At 41.4% G+C, this 21,386-nt stretch overlaps 1 protein-coding gene across 1 annotated transcript in view; it reads right to left on the minus strand.

Moving 5' to 3' along the window:
- The window catches only part of SCFD2 (sec1 family domain containing 2), a 198,509-nt gene that overhangs the window by 107,174 nt on the left and 69,949 nt on the right, over positions 1-21,386 (minus strand). The window contains exon 5 of the mRNA XM_040595615.1: positions 4,141-4,390. Coding sequence (XP_040451549.1) covers positions 4,141-4,390 — 250 coding nt within the window. The remainder of the gene's footprint in view (positions 1-4,140; positions 4,391-21,386) is intronic.

Raw genomic sequence — 21,386 nt, forward strand, 5'->3', positions numbered from 1 at the left:
CTAAAATTTTACAAGGGTTTTGCCTTTTGTGACTCCATGGGAACACACACAAAAAACCAACAAAAAATGTGTATCTGTCAAGACTGCACACTTTGCATGCTTTGCAGAGATGAGAAAAGCAAAAGGCTTTGGTAGCAGTTCAGAGCCACAGCTGAGATACAGCTTTTAATTTCAACTTAAATCAACCAAACAACCTTAGTACAGTGCTGGGTCCAAACTAAAACCAAAACATCAGGCACCAAGTGTACCAGGAGGCGGAGCACAATGTCCTCTCTGTTCAAAGAATAGGACCTGAAAATCTAATCTAATGCTTTTCTTCTTCAAGTTCCAAAATGAGTAACGCAAAGCTGGGCACACCAGTCCACCTCATCAGCTGCAAACTGAGACCCAGAGAAAGTTAATTGCTGAATATCGTATAGAGTCTCATTTACTTTATCGGTACTTATTTGTCATGTGTAAGAATAACCGAAGCTGTATTGTTCTAGTTCTCTGTGGTGTTCAGTCCATACACTGAATCATAGAATCATTTAAAGATCATGAGGTCCAACTGTTTACCCAGGACTGCCAAGTCCATCACTAAACCATGTCCCTACGTACCACATCTACGTGTTTTTTAAACACTTCCAGGGATGGTGATTCCACCACCTCCCTGGGCAGCCTGTTCCAATGCTTCAACATCCTTCCTGTGAAAATTTTTTTCCTAATATCCAATCTAAACCTCCTCTGGCACAATCTGAGGTCATTTCCTCTTATCCTGTCATTATCTGGGAGAAGAGACCTACCCCCACCTGCCTACAGCCTCCTTTCAGGTAGTTGCAGAGAGCAATACGATCCCCCCTGAGTCTCCTCCTCTCCAGACTGAACAACCCCAGTTCTCCGAGCCTCTCTTCGTAAGACTTGTGCTCATAGGAAATACACTACATAATCATGAAATTGAAGACTGTGCCACATAGAAGTCAAATGATTCCATGGGAAACTTAGTTACTGGCATTTCTCAACTTTTAAGTGCTTGGCTTCACAGCCTATGTATTATTACTTCTGTATGCCTTTTTAAAGGCAACGGTGAATTTTGCTGTCTGCTACTATAACCAAAGCTGTCTGACCATGCATCGCCAGGGTTTGAAACTTCAACCTGCAGCTCTGCAGGTTAAGCTACTTATTAAGAGCAGATTTACTGCAGAATGGATATTGAATATTCAGGAACTCTAGCCCCACATGGGAACCTGTAGGTGAGGAGTGAGACAGCAGGCAGTGTCTTGAACCCAGTAACTGGTTTAGTTTTCTTACTGACACAGCCAATTTGACATCCCCCCTATCACTTACCCTGATGGAAAGCTGAAAATGAAAGACCAAGAACATTTTGCTTTGTTCTGGTCATGAATGAGAGATTTCAAGAATTACTGAGATTTATTTTACCCTAATTAACTTTTGTGGCCATTTAAGAGCAAAAAAAAGTTTTCTCTTGTTTCTGACTTATCGTACAATGAGGGCAGAACGCTGTAGGTCTGAACTATGATCTGTCCAGGCCCATGGCTGTTGCTATGTTGCAGAGCTGAGCTGACCTTGTGAAAATAGCCCGACCTGTACCTGCTATATATGTCTGTATAGCTCGTACCATGTTCTGCTGGAAGCACGTGTCTCAGCATTATACCCACTATTGTACCAAAAGGGGAAACTGGCACTGGCATCTATTCCACAGCTGTCAGCCCTGCTACAAAGAACATCCTCCTGCTGTCCCTTTGAAGGAAAGCTTGTGGGTGCTCCTATGGTTCTGACTTGCTTTGCCTCTCGAGCAGCAAGCAAGGTACCCAAGGTTCAGAGGGAAGTGGGATGTAGAACACAGGCCTAGCAAAACACAGGTCAAGGAAGAGTAGGTCTAAGGCTGCTTATGTTTTCCCAGTGTTCCCAATTCAAGTGTACTGCAAATACAGAAAACTACAAATTCAGCAGATTCCACTAATGCTGAGAAAGCAATCTGGTGGATGAATAAACGCCTGAAAACTACCTAAGGGGCATTCCTAGAAATTCCACTTTATACTTTCCTCCCAAGACAATCCTTATTTCTGGTCATGACAACAAGTTTTAATACTTTTTTTTCCCCTCTTTTATGAGTAAGTCAAAAGAACTGTCATTCTAAATAAGATGTAAAAATGAAGAATGCCGATAAACCAGGTATGCAATCAAGGGGAGATGCTATCACACACTTGTGCAGAAAGCACAAACATGGTTGTGCTAAACACAGATACAGAAATAGAAGGAGGCAAGGACTCTGGCTTTGTGTTATACAAGTAACTTCATCACGTAATAATGATGTGCTTGGTGTAAAACTGCTTGTACTGGGTCTGGCTGGGATGCAGTTAACTTGCTTTACAGCAGCTTGTATCGTGCTGTGTTTTGGATTTGTGGCTAAACCCACGTAGATAACACATGAATGCTTTGGCTGTTGCTGAACAGTGCTTGCACAGTGTCAAGGCCTTCTCTTTTTCATAGTCAGATACCGCACATAACAGAGTGAATACTTATGCCTAAGGAGATGAATGCTGTACTTCATACACACACCATGATTCTAATAGTCCATCTACTATGTAAAAAGACGAAAGTAATTTAATTTCATAAACTAAAGAATCTTTGTACTGAAATACTCATTCACCTGTTCATCTGCCCAGAAGTTGAGAGCCAACACCCAGATATTCACTTTTACTCAGGAAACATGCACACTGGAAATAAAGCATAAAAGTATTTCATAAAAACTATGGAATTATTGACAGGTTATGGAACATAAGACAAGCACAATGTCTATTTTGATCTCCATCCGTGCTTGCAACTACATAAACTGAGAGCACAGAGCAACAAGAGAAGCATCTATGTACACAGGAATGCAGCTTCTCTTTGGTAGTCAGCTGAAGTTTTAGAGACTTCAAATCTTACCATACCTACATTAGGCACAACGAAGAGAAACTGATAAAACTGTGATTCAAAACACTGTCAATCATAGGAGAAAAGGCAAAATATGAAAATGGCGGTTTAGAAATGGCTGCCTCGCATCCAGTAGAAGACATCACTGAGGTTGCGAGGGAAGCACCATACAGTGGACAAGATGTGCAATATATATTGAAAAATAGAAGAGCAAAGGCCTGCAAGCCTGGAACACCATGGGCACCATGGCCAGGAGTATTAAAATAACAGCACAGTGCAAATATGACTGAACATGCCCATCCCTAAACAGTAGCAGTCTTTTAACCACTACAGTATTTTACACTCAAAACAACAGCAGACCGGTCAGATCACACCTGTATTTTGAAGTAGAAGAGTCCAGAGGTAATAGTTCCAGAATAACCAACAGCAGCATTATTTGACTTCCCTTGAGACTCCCCACTTAGGCCCATTTTTGGCAAAGGCTTTCAACTGTAAGGTCCTCACAACATCTTGATTTATGTTCATATGCTCTCTACCTCAAAGATGACCTGGGTAACAACCTGCTCACTACTAGTAAATACTGAGAAAACTGACAGCAGGAAGTGAGATCCCTTCTGCCATTCAGGTATGTCACCCTTGAGCCACAGTTCATTCATTGTAACAAATGTTTTTAACAATTAATTTTTTCTAAAATGTGACAGCAGCACCAAGAGGTTGGGGTTTTCCTACTCCATGAGTGCTCATCTATAAAAAAGGCTTAGCATGCTATTTTTAAAGGCTAATGTTCATGTTTCAGCAAAAAGCTCAATGTTGGTTTTAGACACATTTCTCCTTTTATGCCAGACAGGCCAGCTTCTCGTATTCACAAAGCAACTGTGGTTCACTGAACATGTTTCCAGAATTAATTTTGACTTTGCAGGGTCAACTTTACACTGATCAATGAAAGAAATTGTGGAAAAGATTACCTTATGAAAACACACAAACTTAGCCAACCTTTAACAAGAAGAACAACATGTAGAGCTTTCATTAGACTCAGCATTCTTCAAGGACAGCCTGTCAGCATTTGGCATATATGAACAAGGGAGATGGAACAGATCTACAGGAAATCCTTGTGCTTACTCACGTATCCTCAACACCGCAGACAAGTCAAGACACTTTTATATGTTTCTCCCAGTTGCCGCATTCCCAGCCACCCAATTTCTCACCACGCAAACAGAATCTTACCCATTATTTTCTGCAATAAAAGGGATGGCTCTGGCTCATCACAAATGGCCTTGACCAGCACCTTTTTCACCTCTTCTTCAGCTGCGTCCAGCTCTTTTCCACTTTTGATTTCTCCAACCACAGAATACATGTATAGCAGCAAGACAAGGAAGTCCTCGCAGGTATAATCATCTTTTGTCCTCTCACTGTAGGACTTGATCATTGGCAGTAACTGCTTCAAAACACTGGGCATTTCTGACTCACCAATAGTCTGAAAAACAGAAGGAAGATCGCATTAGATTGCTCCTGTAGTGTTTACCAGTTAGCATCAGACATATTCCTGCTGGCATCCGTGTTTACCAGTTAGCATCAGACATATTCCTGCTGGTATCCACAAGTTATTATCTCTCATAACATTATTTCTCCTATTTCTCACAGTGTTCACTTAATGAAACATTGCTCAATATTTGCATTCTCATTTGTCAGCACGTGGTCCTGTGACTTATTTGCTGTTCAGACAGCAAATTTATTAATTGTCTACAAGTTTTTTCCCAGGGATTCATGATAGCAGCATCTTAGCACTTGAAAAGCCCGATGATTAGATCTTCTCCATGTACTAGTATGATGAGAGGATGGGAGCATCAGACCCTGCGGTATGGGTGGAAATGGTACAAAGCACAAGGTCAAATGCTTCCTTTAAATTCTGGGCCTCCACCTTAGGCCTGGTTTTGTACTTGAGCAGGGAGTTCAAAGACCAGCTCCCATTGACTTTAGTTGCTATTGCAAGCTCTCAGCACAGCTGCAAACCCGAGCCTATGCTTTCAGGTCAGAAACCCAGAAAATTAGACTCAGAGGGAACCACGTGCTTCACAAGTGGTTTAAGTGACCAGCGTGGCTTCCTAGAAGACCTCTATGACAGCAGCAAGGACAGGGCAGCCATCACCAGCCTGGCATGTGCCCTGACCCTCCTCTGCCTCCTTCACAGCACACTCACCAGCTTCTCAAGCTGTGTACGCAGGGGTCTCTGCTAGGCAGGTCAGCCTCATTCCCACAGCACGTCCATGCTGGATGTGGAATTGGGAAGGACATGACCATGAGGCTGAAAGATGATCATAATGTGTGCATGCGGAGAGGAAGGCTTGCAGAGAAAAGGAAGGGGAAAACAGAGAGTATGCTGGGTTGTCCTAGGTCCTCAGCAGTTGAAATTGCACTTGCTTTTTCTCATCTCTGTGGGAGAGGTGTCTACACAGCTTTACTGTGGTTGTAAGAAGGAGACTTCAGACATGAAAACCCTGAAGTACCACACTGACAATCCACATCATGTAACATCAGGGTTGGGGTTTAGATCTGCCATGTGGATCTGTGCCACTTAGGACAGCAGAGTGACTAATCATGCCAGCAAACTGCCACCCTCGCTGTGCACACCCAACGGCATATGACATCTCCACACACTAATTTTCTGCAGTGGGTTAGTTTGCAGCTCAGCAGTGGGATCAGGTGAGAAGCAGGGCCAGTGCAAGGCAAGCAGGAGGAGCACGCTCTCCTGCACAGGGAGGGAGGTCTAGGAGAAGAACAGCCTTGCTTTCTTGGTGGAAGTGTTTGCTTGGGTCCATCCAAGAGGTGTCCTGCAACACCAGTACACTGCCCCTTGCCCTGACATCACGAAACAGCTCCCTATGAAAACCTGTGCATTGATTCATAGTGTACAGTCACACATTGAATCTCTTATAATCCAAAATGCCAAGTCTGCAAACATTTATTCTTGGCTGTTACTACAGTAACTTCAAGCAGACTAGTTATGGTAAATGGGCACCACAGTCAATAATATACCCTTTAAATAGATTCACAATAAGTAAATAAAATAAAAAACAAGCAAACAAGAAAAAGACATGAGTTTATACAACAAAAAAAACATACAATTATATTTATCGCTGCTTTTAACTGCATTAATTTAGTTCTGAGATCTTCTGCCAACTGAGTAGCTTTTGTCCAAAACCTGAGCAGGGATTTCAGAGTCTAACTTCGGCAACACAGAAACTGAAAGTTTTACCTCCTGGAGTACTCCATACAACACTTCAGTAAATCCTGGTTGTATTTTGGTTTAGCTGTTCTTTGACAATCTCAGAAACACTAACAAGCATCTCATTAACTGTAATTTTATCTACACCGATCCATTATAGATTTCAATCATAAAGAAAGCACATATTACTCAAGCTCTGAAGAAACTTTTTTCCACTCTATGCTATAGGAAGCAACACTTTTGTGGACTTTGGGCCTCACCCTGCTCCTGACGTACAAGTTTTGCCAGGGACCCATCTTTCAAGGGACTTTAATGTGGTCAGATGTTATGTTTCTACTCAAATACATACCTTAGAGAAGAATTTTCTGACTACCCACATGCTAAACCTAAAAGTAAGTGCAACTGTGGACTTGAAGCACTAAATTATAAAGCTACAGTGGTCAAAAGCATGTGGGATCCAAAAAGGAACATTTAGAAATCTGGGAGGAGTTGGCATCCCGTGTGTGTTTGGGCAGGGACCGTTAAATCCCACGTACAGCAAATCCAGGCACTGCTCTGCCTGGGAAGCAAATCTGTGGTGTTTGGCACCGGTCTGGCATATGCTGGCAGCTGGGCCACCCTCAAGGCAAGGCTGTTGGTTCCCAAATTTCAAGTCACCCCTGCCTCAGTTCAGTATTACCTGCTCTCTTCTTGGAAACTGACACAAACCAATTCTCATCTGAATGCCAGTACAATAAATATCAGATCATCCAGACCCCAAAATGGAAAAAGAGAAAACTTCAAGGAATTCAGAGGTATGCAGCTACTGGGAGGAAGCCACCCACAACAAACAAAAGCCTAATCCTAAAAATCTAAGAACTGAAGATTAACCTGCATGTGGAGTTATTCTGGAACAGATCACAGACTTCAATCTATATTAATCTGAACTCACCTTTAAGGAGAGGCAAGCCATATGCCACGTATTATTGAACATGATCTACCATCTATTGGCACATCATCTACTCCCCCCCTCCCAACACACAAACTCTCTACTGCAAACCCATCTCTAAATATCTCATAGCATGCTCCTACAACAAAAAAGATGAGTTCTTGAAAAAGCTCTATTTTGCAAGCACAAATTATCCAAATGTATTGAGGGTGCACATGGTCATACAAAACACTAGGATCAACAGCTCCGGGTTGAGTATAGTAGCTCCTGAAAGTACGTGTGTACAGCATTTCTGGCAAATTTTCAAATATACATGATAAAAAAAAAGGGGGTCTGAACTTTCAGGATGATTTACTGTAGGGCGGGCTAAAGCTTAACAACTTAAAGTAAAAATTGCCACCTCTTATCTTCAAAGTAAAAATGAAAGAAAGAAAAAGAGCTATAATAAACCGTTAACTTCAGAACGCACGTAGGGTCTTTCTGGGCTATGAACTTCTCTGGAATGTTTTCCCCTTATCTCTTGGGAAATGGCACTGCAGAGGACTTCAAATGGAACTGCCAAGTTTCAGAGGCTATTTTGTCCAAACAGGCCAGTTGGACTGGAGTGTGCATGAAAAAAAAAAAAGGACCCACAGCCTCAGTGCAGAGCACGGCTCTGCAGGGAGCTGGGAAATTTGCCTCAAACAAAATCCACTGGCAGACTGTCATTATCAGGCCACCTCCGATGATTTAGGGGCTCCCTGCACTGCCTAACAATCAATCAATTACCCTGATTGAACAATCCTAAAACACAAGTTTTAAAAATGGAACTACCCATGACCCAAATTTCCTGCTGGTTATGTTGGCCTCAGGTTAGCCCCATTTGTCTATTGTCAAGGGAGCCAATAAAAATAATAAAACCAGGTCAATTCAGAGCTTTCCAAAGGCTGTATAAAAACATTAACACTGCTTAATGCAGAGCCAGCTAAGGCCCAAGCTCTAACACCTTCTGCTCGGTTGCATTGTTTGGACATTTTAATGCTATAATCATATATTCTTCAGATCCAGGGACAGTTTGTGATAGATTTCTGTTGTTTTCCATCTCTTTCCTCCACCCTCCTTAGTTATTTATTTTTATAACTTAAGCTGTGTAATAATTTACTGTCCCTAAGGGTAAATGAACTGATGTCAATTTGCTGATTTTTGCAAAAGGCCAGAGTTTTGGCAGATGGGAGCAGAGTGAAGAAAACACAAAATATTTTTTTTTCAGTTTTTAAACACTGAACATGATATTGTGCTTCAAAAGTGACATTTAAAATGTGATTTAAAGGATCTACAGGAATTACGAGGAAGTGTAACGAACCCAAGAAAAAAATGTTTTGTGTTTCTGTGAGAAGCATTATTTTCAGTATTAAATAAATCTGTAAGAATCTAAAGCCATATGTATCGTTAGACATCTTTTACACAATAGAAAACAGAGTGTACTGGTAAGGAAAAGAAGAGGAGGGTCAGAGTTTACTTGAATTAACACGTGTCCCTGACAAAATTGAGAAGAGAACTGAGCACTCTAATCCCTATGCTTCCAGCCCACTGTCCTCAACACATCATTAAAAATATTAAAGCAAAAATCAACTTCAAGCAAGTGGAATTTATTTTCTTTTAAAATCCAGGAGGAAAGAGGAGATAGTCATAAGAGACTACTTCACTATGTAAATATTCTAGCAGCTTTCCATTTAGGAAGCAAAGTATATTTAATTCCTTCAGAGGTCACATGAGTTAACAGAACTTTTTGGAATGGGAACCACACAGCTTTACAACATTGAGAACTTTTATCGGTGTAAAACAAAACTAAAAAACAACCCTGAAATCCAGCTACAGGTAAAACCAGCAGAAGGATCAGTGGAAACTCACAAGCCCTTGGGTCATTTGGTGCCCCAAGCTCCTGGACCATCCTATTTAATACAAGATCCTTTTATTGATAACTTAGGTGGGAAGAGAGGATTCACAAATTATGGAATAAGCAGCTTTCCAATACTGCTCTATTTGATTTGCCTTGGTTTACCTGGGTCTGACATTCTGTGGTTCGTGACTTTGCCATGCAGCATATTAGCCTCCCCACTATCCAGACAAAGGCAGACTATTTTAGCTTCTAAAAACGACAAAGGCACCAAGGGAGGACCTCATGGGTAGGCAAAGCCAGCTCAGATCCTTTGACGGCAACAGATCTCTGCAGCACTAGTCATCTTAGCAAAAACAAGAGGCACTGCCAAGCTAAGGAGGAGTCTTAGCTGCCTGCAGTGCTCAGCTGCCCATAAAACAAATGCTGCAGTTCTGTTTCTTGCTGTTTTACACTGTTTGGCCACTTGAGATTTGGGGTTGATTGCATGTAATTTCCATACGGGTGAGAATATGTCTGTACGCCCTGCTCCCAGCAAAGCAATCATTTCATGTGTTTAGCTTTCATTAAGTTGCCTATGGTGACTAGTGATTTGACCCAATAAATCAGTAAGTATGATCTTACCACGCAAGTTACGTTTTTCCATATGAAACTTTATCATCTGATCATTAAAATTCTTGACTTGAACAGGTTTTGATACAACCTTTTGATAAAACTCTTTGTCTCCTCTTCACATAGTTGTAGGGTATGATTGAAGAATAACCAACCCAAAACACAACACAAAAAATGAAGGTACTCAAAGTACTACAGCCTCACAATTAGGAAACCCCCCCATCTGTCAGCATCAAAATATATTGTATCAAATTGTTCAGGCAGGCTATTCAATAAAAGGATGAAGTTATTTTGATAAGTGAAGTCCACCATCTGTACACTTCCTTTTGCAGGAAGTGAGTTTGGATGCCAGACAAGTTTTAGCCTCAAACTTATGTTTCCAGCTGGGGAGGGTTGACAGAGCCTTGCTTTGCAGGGGGAAGGAGCAAACTTTAGCCTTAGGGGAAAGCAGACAAAGTATCCAGTGAACTCACAGCAGCTTGAGAGTGGAGGTGTGAGTTGCTGGCAGTAAATGGCTGATTCCAGTAAAAAAAAGTGTAAGTCATTAAAGATAAAGAGAAAGATCACATTGCCTTTTGTTGGGGACCAAAACAGGTTTATGATTTACCCCTGTCAATACCAAGAGACTTGCATCTGTCTCTTTTTAATGGCAGCATCTGTCTATTCACTTGATAGATGATCCAGAAATCCACCAAGAATACGTGTATAAAGAAAACAGCAGAGAACTAAACTGTTAGTGAGAGACACAGGAAACAGTAAAAGCATCTAGGACCTATCTCCCCTGTCATTACTCAATGACTCTCCTGTTCTTAATGAAATATCCCTACAGAGCCAATTCTATCTCCAATCCCCTTTTCTGTGTTTAATCACCCACTCTGAGAGTTGCCCCAGGAAATATATTCTCAAAATTGCAGAGACAATTTCCAGCCAGCCCTTGTAGACAGTCTTAAAATTCTACTGTAAACAAATAAAAAGCAAATAAAAGAAAATGAGCAAGCTTTTTAAAAGCTCTTTTTGACCTGGCTCATGCTGTCAAAGACAGATTCATATTCATCCCACATGCATGCTCTCCCAACTGGCCTCCTTTCTTGTCTTCTGCCCACCACAGAAGCCTCCTCTCTCTGCGCCTGCACAGTTTCTGTGACTGTGCATTTAAACAAATCATTTTAACCAGACTGGTTCTCTGCTCGGGTTTACTGCTTGGCCACAGAAACACTTACACTAGCCATGAAGTCCAAAGATTGAAGTTCTTACGCAACAGTGGTGGCTTGAAGCCTACATGAGCTAGGGTTTAAGGTTGCCAAGAGATATAAAAGAAAATTATATAAATAATCACCTGCTCTTTGGACGACTTCTTCAACACTGTCATATAGCCAGATTCTTAATTGGTGCCTATTAGTCAGCACTACAGACATCAACAGTCCTTTGCCAATTTATACCTGCTGAATTATCTGTCCAGGACGTTAGCACTTACTGCAAAACACAGTGACAAGTCAAAGGCAAGAAAAATTAACTTACAACATAAAGCTTTTAAAAAGCACAACATTTGTAAGCTCTTCTGGTCAGAGATTTTTTTTTTTTAATGTGTCTCTTGCATAATTCCAAAAACACACCATTGACACCTAACAACTAATATGTGATAACAACAAAAATATTTAAAACAAGCTGTTCAAGCCCTATCATTTCTAAAACCAAACCAAAAGCAAAGCCCAAGAGTTCTTTCAGCCAGTAACTCCCTAGCCCATGATCATGACCTAAGCAATTGGATTCCACCTATAACCCATAGCCAAAGTAGTATATTCCAGTATTATTCTTAACCTAACTTCCTTAGGACATAAAAAGAAATTATATTTTGAACAGCATAATTAAGATTTCCTCTTATCACCCTTCTCCTGCCTTTCCTGAGCACCAGAGTTGTTTGAGAACGATTTCCCATTTTCAATCATCTTGCAGCTTTCTTCAGTTATTTTTGTTTCATGTGTTACAAGAGGCAGATTCAGTTACTATGTCAGAAATGCAAGACTTACACATTTTCAGAAAATTTAAATGCCATCACAAAAGCTTCACTGATATCTAATCTTCCACAGTACAGAAATCACCTCATCCCAGTGAGTTATGCTGTCTGGTGATGTCATTACATCATACAGTCCAGTTTTTCGCTGTATTTGGAATCCATCTAAGTGTACAGCTGTGTTAAGATATTTTAATGGGTTCATGGGGGCTCAGCAGCAACAGTGTACTGAAAAAAGGATATTTAATAAGTCTGGATTTTATTAGACAAAGCTCTGCAAGGATAAGGACAATTTTATTTAAATCATCGCATGTCTGACATAAGAGACTCATCAGCAAGTTAAAAAGGGAGTACTTCCAACCTACTCAGTCAAAAGCTTTTAGCTGTGATGGCTTCTACAGACGTGGTCAGTAAAAACATGAATCAGCATGGCAAAAATGGTGTCAGAAAAATGAAAAAGGAGTACTGGCACAGTCAAGATAAAACGCGTATCAGAGAAAGATCTTGGTGTTATGCGCGTCAGGATTTTTTGTGTATGGAGTATTTTTGAGGTTGTTTATTTGTTTTAGTAAGCCTTGGAATATTGGGCAAAGTGCCAGAAGATGGCAGGGGTTCCAAACTGAGAAAAGGACATGGGGATAACATAATATCCTAGGAGGTTAAAACTCACATTGGCTTTGAGAAGAACAATGGAAAGAGTCCAGTCACTACAAAGCAAAGGATAAGAATCCACAGGGACAGAAAACAAATGAAAGGGGTATAAATCAAGAAAAATATAGTACAACCAAATCAGTTATTCAATAGTGCAGACCACATCTGCAGAAGGAGGAGATTCTATCCTGGGAGATAGTTACTGAAAAGATTTGAGAGATGTTCTGGACAAAGAAAAGGACGCGAATCCCTGCTTAGACCACTTAGATCACTTCAGCTCTCATGTTGGAAAAACAGACAACCCAGAGGAGATAAAAGGTCTAAAAGACAATCACAAGTAGACTAGAGAAGGCAGGTAGGGACTGATTGCTCACTCTCTGTCCCAGCACAAGAACTAAGGAGCAAGAAACAAAGCTGGTAAGAGCCAGTTTAAAAAGCAAATTAAACAGAGGTAGTTCTTCATGCAATTTGCTCAGATGTGGAACTCCTTGCCAAAGGTGGTTGTGCTGCTAAATTCTTACTTGTGATCATAAAGATGATGGGAAAACTCAGAGGGGAAAAAAATTCTGTCAAGTATTAGTAAATACACAGAAACCACATCTGTCCCCAAACTCAAAATGGTTGGAGCTTGGAGAGTATCACATAAACCTGTCCTCTTCTCTTAATCTTATGTAAGCAGCTGCTTTTGAGTATTGTTAGAAAAAGCAAACCAGGGCAGCTACATTTTTGAGCCAATCCAGCAGAATGGACACATTTACCTCAAAGCCACAGAAAAAGGACTGGTATAACTACAAAATACAGTATCCAGGGGAAAGAAGTAGGGGAGCACGTTTATTGCAGTATGTGGCACTGTCAGGATTAATTCCAATATATTGTGCCCAGTTCCAGTGTCCATTTCTAAGCAGCTGTGGAAAACCAGAGATAACATCAGAGAGAGTTACAAAACAACTAAAAGAGTAAATTTCTTGAGTGAGAGACATTTGGCTTATCAAAGGGAAGGAATAACAGTTCATGTGTGTCTCTTCAGACAGAAGAAAATTTCAGAGTACAAGACAGCTCTTGAATCTAGTCAAGGCAGGCACAGGAGGAACAATGGAAGTTGAAACTATGATTTTTCCAATTCTCATGTTAGTGAAGATGCTCTCAGTGCCGTGCATATTCCAGAAAAAATTTAGAGGGTGAAAGGACAGAAAACAAGCAGAAGGCACAAACTCAGTGGTCTCACACAATAAAACAGTATGCATAAAATGCATCTGGTGAATACAACCATAAACTTTTTGGCACAGTGTTTAATTGCAGTGAAAAGAATTGTGAACTGCTAGGGGGAAATACTTTTAGAAATACCAGAAAGGATTAAGGTAATACACACTGAAATACTGGACATGCTGTAAGGGCTGGCACACAGCAGGAAGTTATAAAAGGAGACTGACAGCCAAAACAACTCCATCTTGTGACTTTTCCTCCACATTCTTGCCTTTTGAGGTACCTCTTCTCTCTCAGCCCTTTGTCCTATGCATCATCCTTCACTCCTACACCAGCCTAATGTCAGATGTTCCAGAAACTCCTTGGGGCTGCAGGGAAACCTCCAGACTTTCGGTGATGTGTCAGTCCATGGTGGACACTGGTACCAGAAATTTAAAAATTAAATAGCCTGGGACAGAGGTAAAATGGGAAAACAACTCCTAATGGGTGAAAAACAAAAGGGGTTTGGAGCCCACATGACTGGGTTCATTTGAAAGAAATCTGTTCTCTTATTGCTGTTTGCTTTTTGTGTTTAAGTGTGTTACCTCACCATCAGATATTTTTAAACAAAACCAGTCAACTTCTGCCCCTAGGAGTTTGATATTAATAGACAATCAGGACATCTATCATTCATTGCCACAAGCACCGCTGACACTTCGCACTAAAGCATCATACCAATCATGATTCCAACTAAGTTAGGACCAAACATATACCTGATAGCTTTTAGCAATGCTTAGTGATTATACTGTTACGTAAAGCATGCTGAATAAGGGTATTATTTTGACCAAAACATACCCCTGTTTGATACTGTTTGACAGTATCCCTGCAACCCAACTTTTTGTTGACAATTTCAATGGAAACGGATGCAGATCTGAGCAAAGCAGCATTCTCCCTCCCTAGCCCTTCTCTTTTGTTCTTTTTCTTTAACAAAAGGCCCCCAAAACATAGGGAAAATCTACCACTAAGACAAACATACCTGCCAAAACTGTCAGAATTTACCAAAATACCAGTAATACTTGCATGAGATGGTCATATGAGACTAGATGCTGGATCATGTTACTGCATTTTACAGACATGAATTTAAACAGTAGCCACCTTGGAAATGTTTTGCTTCATCTTTAAAGTATTTTATACCTTGGTATGCAGATAGACAAGGACACAATACATGACATAAACCACAAAGCAAAAATATATGGACATGGGAGGTTTGCACAGGAGAAGATCCCACTGCTCTGCCCACAGTCCCGGCTGGAACCACAGGAAGGAGACAGAACGGCAACACAGAGACATGCGAAGGCAGATTATCAGTCCACTGCAGAGCACCACGGCTGTTAATCAGTACAGTAAATGTTATCACAATAGAGTACTGACATTTCTAGCCCTTGTACAAGGCTCACCATGCTTTAAACAGGATTCAGGCTTTCATGGTGATTAAAGGCAGATGTCACACGCATGAGTAAGTTTGTAACTTATGAGCTCCTCATCCATTTTTGTGTGTAGAAGGAATCTTTCATTGACAAGACATTCGCACTGAGGGATGCTTGCTGTGGCATGATTTGCACAAGGAAGAACATTTTCCTTCCCTTTTTCAGGTTGGGAAGAATAAAACAAGCTTAATTATACAACTATATCTCATTTCATCCTATGAAATGTACCAGGTTAAAAGCTTAATTTTCCTGTCCAGTTTTCCACTGCTATTAAAAATTAATCAGGTTACCATCTTTCAGAGACCAGTGGATGGCAGAAACAACCGTGATACTTCAAAGTAAATGATGTACTTTTTTCCCCCCTATAAACGGGCAAGAACTGCAGCCACAATGACTACTCATCATATACTGAATACAAAACATCAAGTCAATCACAGGCATAGGCAAAATGACAATTATTTTTCCACTGAGATAGTGCTATGGTAAAAAACTTCTGAAATCCCATTCTTTTAATCTTCTCACCCCGTCCTGAAAATGTTTTCCTGCTTTAGAAGCTAAGAGTTCTCTCTTCAGTTTAACTCAACTGCCTATGAGCTGCTCCTTCAGCTTCTTAACTGAGCAGTAATCCTCAACGCTGGTATCGCCATGTGGTGGTGAACAGGCTGCGCACCCTGGGTCGGGCATGCCTGTGCATGGGTATACAACCTTTCAGGACGCCATACCCAACACCTTCTTGTCACCCATGATGCTCCATGCCCCTTGGCCCATGTGCCCTTCCCACGGCTGGCATGCAGCAAGTCCTGTCCTCTTTCGGTTCCTGTCAGGGCTCCCATCGTACCCCGCAGGGCTGGGCCGTGCTGGGTGGCAATGGCAGTGGTTTTGCAGCTGGCTCCTTGCTCTGGATGGAGATGTCAGGCTGCTCTCCCACCGCCAGCTGCAAGGGCCATGTGAGGGCATTCTGGCTGTCAGTTATTGCTCCTGCCACACCTCCTCCCCGTCTGTTTGTCCAGCACAAGCTACAACTAGAAAAACAATCCTAGCTTTCTGTCCCCCTGGGATTTCCCTCCCACTCAGCCGAATGCCTGAGTCAGCATAACTATCCCTCATGATATCACATTTGTGCAAAGGGAGCCGAATGGAGCACAGGACATCTGGTCCCAATATCTAAAACCACTTAAATCATGCATGTCATTCCAAACATTTAAGGACTTCAGAAGCTTTCAGTTACTTTCATATATATTTCCTAGTTGCTTCATGCAGAAAGGATTTCTTATGTTCAAGTTTCACCCTGAAGATCTGGGGAAATGTATATTCCATCCCATTTTAACTAGAAACTGCCCCCCCCCCAGCCTTAAAGGTAAGGCCAAACGTGACTTAAGCTACCTTTATATCAACTATTTTTTTTAAGTTATTCCAGGAGAATACCAAATGTGCCAGCTTAAAACACATACAATTCAGATTCCAGTAACAGGTGAAAAAAGGTGGTTGTGTGTGCAATGTTTAAAAAAACCCAAACAAATCCAAAAAACAGTAACACCCCCACAAATTCCACTGTATATGCTAGACGGTGAGGTACCAACATATTTTCTAGTTCCCCGCTGTGCTTTTTGAAGGCATGGCCCAGTGGTCAGGCGCCAGACTGAGGCTCTCACCTCCGTGTCTGACTGCAAGCTTCTTGTTTTTCTCCACCTGTAAGCAGCAGTAGCTTCCTCATGCTATCAAGCGTTAATTCAAGTGCTCTGATAGTCTGATGCTGAGTCCGGGGTATGAGTAATAACACTCAGTGCAGCAAATAATGCCCTTTGCAGCCCCCACATACATTGCAGGTCATGGTACACTGTTGCCAATGCAGCAGAGGCATACCCCAAGCCCACTGTAACCTATTCAGTTTACGTACCAATAGCCATCAAGCTGTCATGGGACGGAGCTCAGTATTAACTGGCTTCTTTTTCAAAAGCCAGTATGGCTATGTCTGTCTCACAGTCTCTCTTGCACAACTCTTGCAAGAAAGAAAATACAATGCTTTGAAATAATTTCTGTTCTTATCTGGCTCCCCACACCTCAGGGTGGGAGTGCTTCCAACCTCTACTGTACATGGCTTCTACTGCAGCGTACACATACCACTGGAACAGCAGAAAAATACTAATTTCTTTTTTGGCAACTACTAGGCCATTCTTCACCCCCTCCACAGCACAGAAAGCTCCTACTTTTCTAACAAGCTGTCTGTCAGTTCGCTCTCTGGATGCAAGGATCAGACATTTGGGGTACAAGTGATATTCCGTACGGAGACACCACCGCAGCAAAAAAGAAGAGGTATGAGAAACCACAGTTTGAATGAGAAGATCCAGAGGATCTCGGTCATATGTTAGAACTCGCAAAATACTTTAAGTCATTTATCTGAGACTTGGATCCTATTTTGGAAGGCAAATCAGTACTACAAAGCTCTTTTTGACACTGTTTATTAGCATCAAAATGAAATATGAAAAGTACTTTCTGTTAAATCCAGATTCTGGACAACTCTTACAACATGTATCGTAAAATAATAAAGTAAAATGTTATTGCAACAGCTAGAAATAAAACTGTGTGTTCATACTAAAAATAAAAATAGATTTTTTATTGCACTAATGTATGTTTAATCCTTCTAAAATTAAACTTTCAAAATACCATCATCACAATTAAGTTACCCCTGAATATTACAATGTGAGTAGCAACTCCAGCCATCAGCTGGGACCCTCACGTCCCAGACTATGTTTAGTTTTCCTGAAGCAAACATTCCAACCTTCCCAGCAGACAGTGCTACAGGCCCTTGCAAAGATCGCAAAACCCACAAAATTTCTATGCTACTGTTTAAGAACAGCAGCATCCACTGGGGAGAGGGGGGTGGGTGGAGATAAATCTAGACACAGTTGTTTTCTCTTTAAAATCTCACTTTTTTTTAATAACCACTACAGAAAACTTAAACCAGTCTCAGGACAATCTTTTCTCCCGCCTCCAAATAATTTTCCTCCGCCACCTCAGTCATCGCCACTTTTGTCAGATCCCAGCAAATTACCAGTCGGTGGTCTCACTGTTCTACCCTGAGCCGTATTTTAATTAGTCGGAGCATTGAGAAAAGATTAATGTACAAATATTGGCGAATCTTCAAACAAGAGTACATGCTGTCCATTTTATTCACAATGAAAAAGCTCTTAAAGAGATTTCGATAAAGATTTGCCTCCTGCTTGCAGCCCACATTTGTAATGTTTATGTAAGTGGGGGATATAAATCTTTTTCAAATGAACCCCACAGTTTTTAAACCAGCCTTGTTATAAACTGCCTGTTTCCGTTTTGCCTGCCTAAGCAAGCAATGCAGTGCCTGCTCGGGATAGACTGGAACTAATTTAATGTGCTCCAGGTTTAATCCCCATCCTCCCGGCTTTTACTGGCAGATTTTACACAGAGGACTACTGCTGACTTTAACAATGATTCATGTGATAAGTGGGGTTTGATTTGTTTTTCCACATCAGAAAACATGTAACAAAAACGCCACCAAAACAATTTTAATAAAACCCAACCAACTCAGAGCCAAATTAAAAAAAAAAAAATTAAATTAAATTAAACTTTGACACAAAACCCGTTTCTCAGTGCCGCTTTGAATGTATCAAGGTGAGTTACTAGCTCGCTTTATGCAAACGCAAAAAGAAAAGGCTGTAAGCTCTGCGTTTGGCTTGGGAGGAAGCCAGCGCACAGTCCGTGCATCTGCTATTAAAAACGCAAAAGAGCGGGAGAGAAACAACCCCCCGGAACCGGCGCTGCCCGAGGCGGCCGGGCCGGGAAGAAGGAGGCCGGGAAGAAGGAGGCCGGGAGGGCCGCGCCGCGCCCTGCAGGTGGCAGTGTGGGAGCGCCGCCGGGAAACGCGGCCCCGGCCCAACGCTCACCCACCACCACAACCCTGCCGCACCACCAGCGCGGGCACGCTCCTTCCCCTTACTTTTTTTTTTTTTTTTTTTTTTTTTTTTTTTAATTCGCAGGAGGAAAACACGCTCATTAACACCGAGCACCGACAAAGGGGCACCATTAACCGTCGTAATAAATGCTTACTCTTACAAAATGTCGCGCTGAATAACTGACGCAGAGACCACGCAGACACTGTGTTGCAATCACCTTCGCGCATACCGAATTCCTTGCTCATTTACATAAACCAGATGTTCCTCTGACAACCAGCTTCTTCGAAGGAAGAACAGAAGTCACTACGTACTTCGTGTCCGAAATGAAAGATGATGCGAATAAATGGCCAAATGTTCCACTAGCCGCTAAATGCAAACATATACGTTAAGTGCAACAGTTTACTTCTATTTAGCAGAACTTTTGTGAGGGCTTAGGTGATGCTTGGCAGAAGTGTTAGAAAAGGAAAACGAAGCTACTTAGATCATATCCACTGCCTTCAATGGCTTTCACTCCCCTTGGGGAAGCCAGCTAAATTTCTTTGCCAGATCCTGACATGCAAACCAGTCCACTGAGCGGACAAATACTCTAAAAACGGTGATCCATATTCCTCTTTCCTGCAAGGGAACTGTCTCCTAGAATCTCTCTTCCCAGTACCCAGTTCCCAGAGGATTACGAGAGGAACAAGAAGAACAATTATTTAACTGTTTTAATGGTCATTTAAAACATGAAGGAATACGTATTCGGTGTTACCAAAAGAAGAAACACTACTCAGAAAAAACGTCTAAAAATCTCTCAGTTACCCCTAATTTCTTATTGCTTTTAACAAAAAAGACCAGCTCACTAAAGATTTCTAGATTACTACAGGAACAACAGTATTTTACATTTAATCTGAAAGTCTGAATTCATGGAAGATTCCTCAAGGTTACACTCACTACTCACCTAATCTTCCAGAACATACCCTCATCTGCCAAATCCTCCCAAACACATGGATCCACCAACTTCTGGTGTGGAGCTATTAAAATTCTCGTAAGAAGGGCAAATCCTCATCTTGAATGGCGCAGAGTAATACAGAATTTACTGTAAGAGCAAAACATTCCGCCTAACTCGTGGGTAATTGAACAACAACCAACCAACCAACAATAAGCCAAACATCAGGAACAGAGTGAGGGTGAGCTATAAAAGCCAGTGTTTCATGCTGTTCTCTGCAAAGAGTGCAAGTATGGCCATGAAATTTAGAACAGGCTCTGAAGCTGCAGCTGCTAACATAGAAACCACACAGCAAAGGAAACTTTGATGGTGGCAATAGCAAAACAATGAGGAAAATTAATTAATTTGAGATATTTTTTTGGACTACTGGGATGTTCAAACTGGCTCTGCATCCTGAAACTGAGGTATCAATGGGATTTGCAAGAGTTGACCTAGCAGTAAGCAGCTCTCCTTGGAAACAGCACAGCCATTTTCTTTTCTTAGCCCTTCTTTTCATTGCAGGCTAGCAAATACTGAGCTAACTGCAAAATAACTGAGAACTGGTCCTAAAGGACCACTCCACTGGTTCCCATCCCTAAATTACATCACACATTTCCCTGGCCACCAATCTCACCTAAAAGCATCAGGAACTTAGAAGACAAGGTTATTAAATTTCAGTGTCCAATCACTTGAGAAATGTGTGTCGCAACTTTAGTAAATTGAAATTGAAACAAAATACCCCAGAACGACATGTAACACTTAACATTTACTATTGACGCTTTCAAGGGACACCATGACCCTATATAAGCCATATGGCCCGAGTGCATTGGCAGCATGTTTCCCTCTCCTGACAACAGCAGGGCACTGCCACAAAGCCCACAGTTCTCACATCCAAACACTCCTGCACTGGCCGTGGGGAAGGGTCTCAGAGAGTACTGTCAAACCACACACACACAGAATCTACATTGGGTGTCCCAAAATCCTCTATGCTTCAGTTCCCACTTTCTGGCAAGAATGATTACGTGGATATGATCACGTCTAAAAGGATAAACTGCACACCGAGCCTCCTACCAACACAGCCAGAAAAAGTGATGTGTGTAACTGGAAAAAAATAAAGTTAAAATACTATTTTGGCTGCAACCCTCCAGTACTGTAAGCTGCAACCAGCAGCAAGCCTTCGAAAGACATTCCTCCAAAATCACAAGTTCTCAACTTACAAAGTTCTCTCCACATAAAATAATGTGGCATTGTCATATGCTGACAGAAATTTAACTCAGTCTAGAATAGCTTTCATAAATAAAAAAACAGCATGACCGGTCCACCACTTCAATGTGACATAGCCAGAGCAATTATAAGTCAGCATTTATGACTCTTATTTTTTTTTAATTAAGAAGAAAAAAATAAACCTCTCTCAGTATCTATCGAAAAGATCACTCATGTAGTTTGTTCCCACCACTCATCGGTAATACACACTAATTTCCAGCAAAGGTTCACTTTACACATCTGATATCAGAGGGGATGGCTGAACCCAGGCCCACAGCTACATAATTAAATTCAATGTTTTCATCTTAAAGCAAGGACCAGACTGACAGCATGGTGAAGCGAAA

Source organism: Falco naumanni, chromosome 1 (genome assembly GCF_017639655.2).
Source record: "Falco naumanni isolate bFalNau1 chromosome 1, bFalNau1.pat, whole genome shotgun sequence".
Taxonomy (NCBI): domain Eukaryota; kingdom Metazoa; phylum Chordata; class Aves; order Falconiformes; family Falconidae; genus Falco; species Falco naumanni.